General features: G+C 41.8%; 1 protein-coding gene across 3 annotated transcripts in view; it reads right to left on the bottom strand.

The window, feature by feature from the left end:
- The window catches only part of MSH2 (mutS homolog 2), a 99,917-nt gene that overhangs the window by 24,709 nt on the left and 62,986 nt on the right, over positions 1-12,222 (bottom strand). For all 3 annotated transcript variants that reach the window (XR_014710886.1, XR_014710887.1, XM_084623544.1), the window contains exons 9-10: positions 3,017-3,140; positions 634-784 (exon numbers count right to left, since the gene is read on the bottom strand). Coding sequence is in view for 1 of the 3 variants with exons in the window: in XM_084623544.1 (XP_084479670.1) it covers positions 634-784; positions 3,017-3,140 (275 nt within the window). In the remaining 2 variants the exon portion in view is untranslated. The remainder of the gene's footprint in view (positions 1-633; positions 785-3,016; positions 3,141-12,222) is intronic.

The following is a 12,222-nucleotide window of genomic DNA, read 5'->3' as shown; positions in this document are numbered from 1 at the left end:
TCTTCCCCATTCCACCCCCATCCAGAGCCCAGATGGGGGGGGCTAGACAGCCACAACCCCTCCCCCCCAATCCAGCCACAGGGCACCCCCCAGCCAATACACCCAAACCCACCCACCCCCTCCCCGCAGAGCCCAGCCACGCTCCCTGGCCCAGATACCTGTATCCTCTCCCCCCAACCCCTGCCACGGGGCCCCCCCTTGCCCAGATACCCCCGCCCCCTCTCCTGCCCAGAGCCCAGGGATACAGAGGGAGAAACAGTCTGATGCTGGGTCCCAGGCTTGCTCACTGTCTCCTTCCCTCAGGGCGTGCTTGGAACTGCAGCTGCCAGGAACCCTCTACCTCCCGCCCCCTCCTCCCCCGTGGTGTCTTCTATGTGCGAGCTAGACACTGCCAGGTCCAGCTGCCCCTAGTGGTGGCTAGCAGGACTGCAAACCATTTCGGGGAGAGGGGGGGGAGGATTCTGCATGCAAGTTAATGCAAAATTCTGCATTGCGCAGTGGTGCAGAATTCCCCCAGGAGTAATATGCGAACAGTATTTTTCTGAAAGACGACCCCCATAGGTCTACACAAAAAGGGATGAATTAGCATCTCAAAACAAACAACTGAAAAGATTAATTCTGTTTGCCAAATACCTGTTTGTGAATTTCACACCATTCTTCTGGGTATCTAAGATCTTATATTTTGCATTGTTCCGGAGAACTTTTTCTTCCCGGCAGGTAATTCGGAAGTAATGTCCTAACTGTGAATTGGAGTCCAGTTTGATGTTCTTGCCAGCTTCCAAGCCTTTTCAGTAGGAGGAAGGTGGGGAAAGAAAAGAGAAATGAATGATTTCACCATTAGAAATACATGTCACCATATTATCCCTATTCTCTGAATGCTGCCTGTCAACTGGGTTGCCATTTAAATGATATTGGGCACGCCATGTTCAATGTTCTTGTCTTTGGTGCTACAGACAGGAAACATCTGAACTTTATTCGGAAATGTATTGCTCACCTCCACCATTAATTCAGTAAACCATCAAATGGCACATTTATCTAACTCAAAGCTCCATCCTGCTGCTGGATACAAAATAAGCATCACATCATAGAATCATAGGACTGGAAGGAACCTCAAGAGGCCATCTAGTCCAGTCCCCTGCACTCATGGCAGGACTAAGTATTATCTAGACCATCCCTGACAGGTGTTTGTCCAACCTGCTCTTAAAAATCCCCAATGATGGAGATTCCACAACCTCCCAAGGCAAATTATTCCAGCGCTTAACCACCCTGACAGCTAGGAAGTTTTTCCCTAATGTCCAACCTAAACCTTCCTGGCTGCAATTTAAGCCCATTGCTTCTTGTCCTATCCTCAGCAATTAAGAGGATTAATTTTTAACAATTAACAATTTTTCTCACTCCTCCTTCTCCCTCCATATTCAACTAAGACTTAATATGATGTGTACAAAGCAAATTACAAGTATTGTCTATACAACTATCAGTATAGAACAGCGGTTCTCAAACTGTGGGTCGGGAACCCAAAGTGGGTCGCGAACCCATTTGAATGGGGTCACCAGGGCTGGCTTAGGACTTGCTGGGGCCTGGGGCTGAAGCCGAAGTCTGAGCCTCAAAGCCGAAGCCTGAGGGCTTCAGCACTAAGTGGTGGGGCTCAGGTTACAGGACCCCTGCCTAGGGCTGAAGCCCCTGGGTTTTGGCTTTGCGCCCTCTCCGCCCAAGGTTGCAGTGGGGGAGGTTTAGGTTGGATATTAGGAAAAACTTTTTCACTAGGAGGGTGGTGAAACGCTGGAATGCGTTACCTAGGGAGGTGGTAGAATCTCCTTCCTTAGACGTTTTTAAGGTCAGGCTTGACAAAGCCCTGGCTGGGATGATTTAATTGGGGATTGGTCCGGCTTTGAGCAGGGGGTTGGACTAGATGACCTCCTGAGGTCCCTTCCAACCCTGATATTCTATGATTCTAAGGGGGTGGGGCTCGGGCAGGCTCAGACTTCAGTTCCCCCTCATAGGGTTCTGTAGTAACTTTTGTTGTCAGAAAGGGGTCACGGTGCAATGAAGTTTGAGAACCCCTCATATAGAGCTACGCTCATTTGTATTAAAAGAACTGCTTATCTCAATTGATACATGCTTCTGGAGGTGGAAACCCCAGTTCCACTCCTAGCCAATCAAGTCTTTTGCTCCCTTTCATCCAGGTATTTTGTTTAGAAGCACAAAGTAAAAACAAGTTTGGTTTACTTGTGTCCCAAAAACCAATCAAAGTAGCCAGAAATAAGTTTAGTTCCATTTTTGGAAAACAGCAAACTAAGCAGAGTTTCATTCACTCAAGTAGTCGACTAACTAGATGATCTATAAAGAAAAACTGAATATTCTGATAGCAGTGTGTGTGTAGGGTACATCTGGAACCTCCAGAAGAAGCAGCAGGGACACATGAGCAAAACCATGATGTAAATATAAAACTAATTTAGATTAATTTATTTTGTCAGTTTCTTACCACTTTATTTTCATTAAAAGAGATCATTTAATTATTGATCAGTGTGAGATTTGCACTGACTGTACACACAAGAAATTGTAGTCTTTAAATCTTTAATTCTGCTCAGTAGAATTCTGTATTCCATTTTATATGCACCTTCATACCACAGAAATGGGCATTTCCAGAATGGACACCCATAAGAATAGATAAGGACAGGATATTTGAATACACATTCCCCAAGGATCTTAATAAAAATAAAATCAGTGGAGAAGGCTAGACACAGTTACAGTAAATAAACTCTGTACAACCCTGTAATAGGTATGCAGCAACTGGGTAAACGTTCTGAAACACCATCTTTCACAAAAAGCAATTTGGACATAAAGCTGCTTGTTACTCTCCATGTACCATACTAAATAACACCATTAAAATCATCCAGCAGCCTAACAAATAATTAAATAATTAAACTAAAGATAAAAATACCTTACTCTTAAATGGTCAGTAGAGCTCAAAGCACTTTATGAAGAAAGTATTAAAGAGAGTTTTACCCCACCGTACCTAGTTCTCTGGCTGCAGTCTTTAGAAGAGACTGCATGCTCTCCTCTAGTTTGTTCATCTTCTCTCTCAACTCTGTCAGATTAGGATCAAAAGAAGCCTTCACAAGGAATTCATGATTTTCCACCTACGAAAAGAAGAATGAGAATGAATACAACTATTTTGATTGCTGCATACATTTGTTATGCAGATGTTCAATGTTTTTACATTAGTCATTTAGTTTGATTTGGTTTAATAGATTTTGTTCAACATTTCATAATTCAGTATTGTTTGTGTCAGATTATATTCTTAGCTGGTGAGAGTTTAGCTGAATCACATACAAAGCCTGGTAGCGCTCCCCATCTGGTTGGACACTCTGCAGGCTGCTGTGTTTGTCACTGGGTAACACATTCTAAGCATTATCCCATGCTAGAGTGTCCCTCCTGAGACCTGGCACCCTGTGCTTCAACTGCCTAGCCCCTGGGACTAGTGTGGTCTCATCAGACTTCCCCATAGCTTAAATACACCTTTTCCCAGAACTCCAGCCTCATGGGAACTCTGGGTTTACAGTTACCTCTTTAGGGATATGTAGTGTTCTGCATTTTCAGTTTTTACCTATTTTCACGGAAAAATTACCTGTTTTTTTATTAAAGGAATTCGGTTTTTACTGATTTACACCTGTTTATCAATCCACTCAATGTTTTTTTCAGGTACTTATTTTTGTTAAACACTGCTTCTTGTGTCCTGCAGCTCTGTGATTCAAGCAGTTCCAACATAATACACAGAACACACACAAAGTGGTGGCTGGAAAATCAAACAAACAATATTAATACTGCACTACAATAGGCTCACTGCTCGGCTATTTTTTTGTATCCATTTAGCGCAGTACTGAATTCAAACCAGAAATCCTCCACAGATAAAGATGAGGTAAAAAGGTAAACATGGGGCGAAAACACAAATCTATGCCTGAATACCAACAAGAAAATCAGTGCTTAGAAATTTCCAAGAAAAGTAAAGACAGGAACGAAGAGAATGCATTGCACTGCAAGTATTACAGCACTGAGGTCAGTGCTCACACTAACAGAATAAAGGAGCCTGTCGAAAGCAAGAGACCCAAGAAGCTTAAAGAAGAAAGTGAGCTTTCAAAGTTCAAAGATCAATTTAGTCAGCTTAGTCTCTCTGACCTTGGCTGGTCCTGCAGTTAAACAGGACCACCCACTACAAAAGCATGCACATTTCTCTCTCCTTACCTAACAATAGTGCTCAAGCAAAACTACTGGACAGGTAGCCTACACTATCCTGACTATAGTTTTTCCACCCCCAGATCTGAAAGCTGTGCACCAAGAAAGCTTTCCTGCATTGAACTTGGTGAAAAAAATCCTGCATCTGGATTGACTATCACCTGCCTGACATATCAAGAAGACCGATCCATTCACCTACAAGAACAGGAGCCACATCACAGAAACTAATTTCACACAGACCAAACAGCTATGAGGAGCTACAGATTCTCGTTCCCTGCCAACTAGGACTACACACAGACTCACAAATTGAAGGTTGAAAGACTCCCATGTTCCATTTCAAACCAAATCCAGTTCCCCCCTTCTGCTCCAAAGCCAGTAATCACAAAAAGGCAAAACATGAAAATAAGTTTTCAGCATTTATATCCATAGACACCTAGAAGTGTGTATCCCAGTTTGCACTGCTTCCAGTAAGAGTCTGTAGGAGCCAGCAAATTGATTGCTTACTCCAACTCCTGTAAACAGATCTGTTATCACCTGTGCCACTTTCAAGTATTTGAAGACTATACTCAACTATCCTTCACTAGCAGATGCTGAAACAGAACTGTTACATTTGACCACATTCTCCAAGGTAAGCTGATTAAGCTAATATTTAATGTTTTATAAACCTTAACTGTGAAAATTGAACTTACTAGATGATGCAGCTTATTAACAAACACACACAAAGGAGTTCCTAAACTATTTGGTAAAAAAACCAACCAAACAAGCAAAAAAACCAATCAATCATATCTGCCATTCCGGATAAAACTTTTCAGAATAATAAAATAATCAATCTATTATCCCAAAATAGAACATTGGAAAGTTTAAACTTTAATTTTTTTTTACAAACTGTAGCCCTAACTGTATTTAGAAAAGTTGCCCAACACAGAAGCTATTCTCTTCTCCTTCACCAAGTCTCTCTTCATTCCATGTGCAGCTGCCAATCTGGTGTGAGAAATTTTAGAAAGAACATGTGGAATTGTGAATCCCAATAGTTTTCAGACATTAAAATGCTTTTTTATGGCAACATTCTGCCATATGACTATGGAAAAATCCACCAGAACCTAGGAAAACACTGAAGGACTGGATTTATTCTCTCCTGGGCTTCACATAAGAGCAGGAATAAAAAGTCAGCCACCATCACCATGCACACATTTTCAGCTTTAAGAGCACATCAATGATTTTTTCATTGTTGAAATGGATACTGAATTCTAAAATAAAGGATTCTCCTATTCCAGTATAGCCAAATGTCCACCTGGCTTCAGAGATTAAGGAGTACAAACATGCAGTTAGTTTCAATGGAATCTGCCATAACAGATCAAAGATTTTGATTTCCATTCCGGGCATGGAACAGTAGATGAACAACAGTCATGAACGGACAGATTGCTGTATCAAACACATACCAGGGCATTCCCTTAGACCATCTTCTGCTTTTGCACATTGGGCTACCCACATTTGCCATCCTTGCCAGTCAACTGCCCTTCTCTCCAAATCTTCCCATTTCATGTTGAGGTGCTTGATATTGTTCAGAATTGTTCCTTTCCATGTTATTCAAAGTTTTCCTCTCTTTCTTCTTGCATTTTCTGGCTTCCATTCAAGGGCAGTATTTGGTGACCGCTTTTTCCATTTTCAGCACATGTCCCAACCACTAATGTCTTCTGTAGATGATTTGTGAGAGGGTGCCTTGTCCACTAATTTTTCTGACTTCATTTGTCTTCTTATCTCTGTATGTTATTCCCAATATTCTTCTCAGACATTTGTGATTAAATGCATCCAGCTTTTGCATATCTTTCTTGGTAAATTGCCATGTCTCACTGCTATATGTTGTGATGGCGATAACAATTGCTTTGTTCACATTCAGTTTTGTCTTGAGGGAGATGTTTTTGAGTCTTCCAAATGCAGCATTTGCCTTCCAGTTTCTTCTTATTTCTGCGGAACTAGTACCATATTGGCTGATGGTACTTCCAAGATCCGTAAAACTGTCCACCTTTTCCGTTTTCTCTTCAATTTTGATTTCTGTCCCTGTAGTCCCCATTAATATGACTTTTCATTTTTTTGCATCGTATCTCAAACCTTTCTCCATTACTTTTTACTTGGTTTGTGCATTTTTGTAGTCCGTTGGCATCTTCACTGATAAGAGCAATGTCATCAGCAAAGTCTAGATCAAATAGCCATGAGTTGTTCCATTTTAAGCCATATGTATCTCTGTCACATTGTTTTAATCCACATGCATTCACTTACCAGGGCATTAGACTGAATGCAAATCTCCTAACTCAGTGCTGACTAAACAAGAGAAGAACTAGCTAGCCCCCTCCCATCTCACCCCCCCTCCCACCCAAAAAAGCCCTTTTTTCAGCTTGCCAAGATTTAGTTTTCTCAGGACTGCTGGTGTATATTAATAAACACTCCGACACATTTGGCTATGTTAAAATGTACATGGGTGGATAATAAATAAGATACAGCTCAAATGCTGCAAACACTTAAGTAGGTACATATATTTACCCATTACTAATTAAAATCTATTCCATTTGGACCCCTCTAGGCAATGCTGTAGTCTAATACACTCTTTGTACACGTACAGAGCATCAAGCCTATGGAAAAAAGTGATAACTAATCAAATACAGGAATGGAAAAAGAGTTATCCAGTTACCAATATTTATTACAGCTATTTAAGTGAATAAGTCATTATTAGGACTGCAAATATATATGCTGCTTTTCAAATAGTGTTCTTTGATACCTACCCCAGAAAGCTTACTCTGAATGGATTACTGATAAAACTTGGTTGCTATGACACCTTGTAATTCTGTCATACCTTATTCTCTATTAGACTCAGCCATTATAGTTAAATCCTATAAAAACCTAACAAAATGCAAAGCCGGAAGGCATAAATTTTAATGCTCATACTGAGGAAAGGTTATTGTTCCAGTACAACCACAGCTGGCAAATCAACCACCATTTTAATTAACTCCTATGACTTGAAAACAAATCCCACATAGTGCATTTTATAAGGTGCTACTACAAATATCCAATTCATTATTTTGTTTAGCAGAAGTGCAATAAAAACATTTACATCAAGTTGGAATGTGATTTGAAGGGTAAGAGCTTAGCACAGTTGTTGGAAAAGAACAGAAGATGTCCCAAGGCATAAAACTAAATCAACAGATGGTCTCCAACTAGTGTAAGGTTATAAATCTCTATTAGCATATATTGTAAATTCTAGGATTTTTGTCAATCGACCTGTCTTCCTTCAAACAAAGAGTGAAAGCCAATTATTAAGCTATACCATCAAAACGGCACACAGATGAAAAAAACCCTTGGGTGCTCGGGGGCAGGGCAGACCAGGGGCGCCATGGTGCTGGGCAGCAGCGTGCAGCCTGGGACCCCCACTACTGCTTGGGGGGGGGAAGGGGGGAGGGTGTTTAGCAGGGCTGGCAGGCTCCCTACCTGGCTCCACACGGCTCCCCGGAAGTGGCGACATGTCCCTAGGCGCAGGCGCAGCCAGGGAGCTCTGCATGCTGCCTCCACCCTGAGTGCTGGCTCCGCAGCTCCCATTGGACGGGAACCACAGCCAATGGGAGTTGTAGGGGCGGCGGCAGCGCACGGAGCTGCCTGGCCATACCTTTACCTAGGAGCCGAAGGACATGTTGCCACTCCCAGGGAGCCCCCCGTCCCTGCAAGGTAAGCACCACCCAGAGCCCCCACCCCCTCCCCAACCTCCTGCCCCAGCCCTGAGCCCCCTCCCACACCCAAACTCCTGCTGCTGCTGGGGGTGAGGGAGGTGTGGTGGCCCAAGACTGCCTGAGCAGCGACTGGTGCAGCTGACCTAAGGGCTTCCTGAGTTGCTCACGCGGCGCCCGGGTCAGCCACACCGGCCTCTGCAGAAGCCCCGGAGGTACCAGAAAGTCATGGAATCTGTGACTTCCGTGACAGACTTGCAGCCTTAATTATCAGTAATAAAAGCTTTTCCTGAAATGACTGAAAAAATATATTGTGAACAGAATATTAATATATAGTACTAACCACCTGGGGAAATTAGTGACATCTATGAATCATGTTTGCTATTTTACACTTCAAAGATTACCGTTACAGAAATGCATAGGACCTATTTTAGTGAAAGGACATGAAGATGTCAACTCTGAATTTTCAGGACTGTTGAACATAGTCTACAATAATCGCAACTGATTATTGCCACTTACTTTCAGAAACAGACCAAAAGGTCAGGGTTTTCTCTCTCAGAATCAGAAGCGTTGGGTTGGAAGAGACTTAGAGAAGTCCTCACATCCAGCCCCCTGCATTGAAGCAGGACCAAGTAAATGTATACCAACCCCGACAGGTGTCTGTCTAACCTGTTCTTAAAACACTCCACTGATGGAGATTCTACAACCTCCCTTGGAACCATATTCCAGAACTTAACTACACTTACAGTTAGAAAGTTTTTCTTAACGTCCAATTTAAATCTTGCCTGCTGCAGACTAAGGCCAATATTTCTTGTACTACCTTCAGTGAACATGGAGAACAATTGATCACCAAACTATTAGTAACAGCCCTTAACATATTTGAAGACTTATCAAGTCCCTCCCAATCAGTCTTTTTTTCTGAAGACTAAACATGTTCACTTTTCTGAACCTTACCTCATAAGATTTGAAAAACTAACCTTTTTTTAAAATCATTTCTGTTGCTCTCCTCGGGATTCTTTCCAGTTTGACTGCATTTTTCCTGAAGTATGGAGCTCAGAACTGGACACAGTACTCCAGCTGAGGACAATTGCACCCTGTGTCTTACATACAACATTCCTGTTAACGTATTCCAGAATACAAGCCTTTTTTGCAACAGCATCACACTTGACTCATTTATTTTGTGATTCATTGTAACACCCAGATCCTCTCCTGTAGTACTACCATCTAGCTATTCTCCATTTTATAATTGTGCATTTGGTTTTTCCTTCTTAAGTGAAGTACTTTGCACTCGTCTTTATTGAATTGCATCTTTCAAGTCTTCCTCAGTGATCTGACATAAAATAGAAAGTTTTGCCAAAAATCTTAGACCTGTGATCTACGGTATCTTACAATGAAGTTATGTAACAGTTTAACCAAAGTTAATACAGGTTGTTTTTTTTCTTCATAAGAAAAAGCTTCTCTATGCTGGGAAGGAAAGTTAACTTTTATATCTGGATCAATTATTTGCCACAGAGGCAACATATTAGCGATGCACACTTGATTCAATCAAATAATGCTACGTGTACTTGACATTACAGCAGTAGAGAAAAGTATCATGAACTGGTCACATGCTAGAATTACGAGTCCTGGAACAGGTTCCCTGACAGCACCAAAACTATGGGATTTAGAAACACTTCACAAGTGCCAATTAGTGGTTCTACACAAGTCTCTGTGGAAAAACAGTTTCAGACTTAAGAAATGCAGAACAATTGTTATTGACAATTATTGGTCAGTAAACAGATGTAGAAGTCACACAGTATTCAGGCTACAGGACAAACAATATTTAATACCATTTAGGAAAACTTCATTGGCCTCTTCAGAAAGTCAGAATTGCAACGATCTTTAAAGCCAAATGTGTGGCAGAAACTTGTTAACTTCCTTCTTTTGCTTATACAGTTGCTCAAGAGGTGATAATCTTACTGCAATTTTGATATTAGTGAATGAACTGTACATTTCCAATATACCCAAGAATAGAAGGTAAAGTATATTTAGGATATAGAGTTGGAATACAAAACATTAACCAATGTTGCAACACAGGGCCTACAGCCAAAGAGAAATGGGAGATCCCTAAATTAGTGGGGTGTGGAAGTATGGATAAGGAAAAAGGGGTTGGAAACGGTATACAACCTTAGTAGGGTAACTCAGGATAAAAGATATTGCCTAACCTATGTGCGGGGGTGGAAGTGGGGATGGGGAACGCACCAGGAGACGCTAGGACGACCACTACAGATGATGAGGAGAAAGTAATGACTGACACTCTGGGGTTCCTGGGCAGGAGATGTGAGCGATAGCAGTCATAGGGCTAAACACTTTGCATTGTTTCTATCCGCTGTCATATTTCAGTGCTTGTGGCACTGTTTAGCTGCATAACAAAATTATTAATAAAACAGTTGGGTAGTTATTTGTGAATGTTTCTGATGTCACTGTCATGTGTTCTTACAGTCTTTCATTCTCATGATAAGGATAATCTTCCTGATGTTGTGGGCATAAAGAGACCGAACATTTGCTGGACACTACAGTCTGAAAGACTGACCATTAATCAACACCCATCTATTAATGAGGCTTTACCAGTCATTTTTTTTCTGTCAGTATTGTCAATTTGTCATTTGTATTTTATTTTACCTCAAAACAATTAAAATACATATCCTAGTACTAGAGTAAAACATTTGCTTTATTTATTATTTGCATTACCATAGTGCCTTTGGACCCTAGTCATGAACCAGGACCCCACTGTGCCATGTTGTACAAACACAATGGTCCCTGCCCCAAGGGACTTACAATCTAAGTATAAGACATGAGACAGAGTGGCACAGGCAGGGGCTTACAGATGTGTCTCTTCCAGATACGTCCTCACATATAACATTCCACAGGAGTCCATAAGAGTTATGAATATTCATAGATTCATAGACTTTAAGGCCAGAAGGGACCATGATGATCATTTAGTCTGACCTCCTGCACGCTGAAGGCCACAGAACCTTACCCAGCTGCTCCTACAATAGACCCATAACCTCTGGCTGAGTTACTGAAGTCCTCAAATCATGATTTAAAGACTTAAGTTACAGAGAATCCACCATTTACACTAGTTTAAACCTGCAAGTGACACCATGGTCCACGCTGCGGAGGAAGATGAAAAACTGCCAGGGTGTCTGCCAATCTGATCTAGGGGGAAATTCCTTTCCCACCCCAAATATGGTGATCAGTTAAACTCTGAGCATGTGGGCAAGACCTACCAGCTAGACAACAGGGAGAGAATTATCTTAACAGTCACTCTTCCCATTTAGTTCCATCACCAGCCACTGGCGATATTTGCTGCTAGAAGTCATGTATCAGCTATATGCCATTGTAGGCAGCCTCACCATACCATCCCCTCCATAAACTTATCAGTCTCCGTCCTGAAGTCAGTTAGGTTTTTTGCCCCACTGCTCCCCTTGGTAGGGTCTTCCAGAAGTTCACTCCTCTGAGGGTTACAAACCTTTGTCTAATTTCAAGACTAAACTTGCTGATGGCCAGTTTATATGCATTTGTCTTGTGTCCACACTGGCACTTAATTTAAATAATTCCTCTCCTCCCGCCCTAGTATTTATCCCTCTGGTGTATTTATAGAGAGCAATCTATGTCCCCTCAGCCTTCTTTTGGTTAAGCTAAAAAAGCCAAGCTCTTTGAGTCTTCTCTCATAAGATAGGTTTTCTGTTCCTTTTATCATCCTAGTGGCCCTTCTCTGCACCTCTTCCAGTCTAAATACATCTTTCTTAAAGACTGGAGACCAGAACTGCACACAGTATTCTAGATGAGGTCTCACCAGTGCCTTGCATAATGGTACTAACACTCCCCTGTCTCTACTGGAAATACCTTGCATACATCCTAGGACTGCATTAGCCTTTTTCACAACCACATCACACTGGCAGCCCAGTCATCCTGTGACCAGCCAATACTAGATCTTTCTCCTCCTCCTGTCTCTTCCAACTGACAGCAAAACTTCTTGTTGTTAGTCCTTAAGTGCATAACCTTGTACTTTGCAGTACTAAACTTCATCCCATTTCTCCAGTTTTCAAGGATGTTAAATCTTCTTGTATGATATTCTGGTCCTCCTCTGTATTGGCAATGCCTCCCAAATTTGTGTCATCTGCAAATTTTATTAGTACCCTCCCACTTTTTGTGCCAAGGTCATTAATAAAATGTTAAATAAGTTTGGTCTCAAGACTGATCCCTGAGGAACTCTACTAGTAACCTCCCTCCA

Source organism: Lepidochelys olivacea, assembly GCF_965140295.1.
Source record: "Lepidochelys olivacea isolate rLepOli2 genome assembly, chromosome: 3".
In the NCBI taxonomy this organism is placed as follows: domain Eukaryota; kingdom Metazoa; phylum Chordata; order Testudines; family Cheloniidae; genus Lepidochelys; species Lepidochelys olivacea.
Note: the sequence above shows the minus strand (reverse complement) of the source record. Positions and strands in the feature narration are given on the sequence as shown.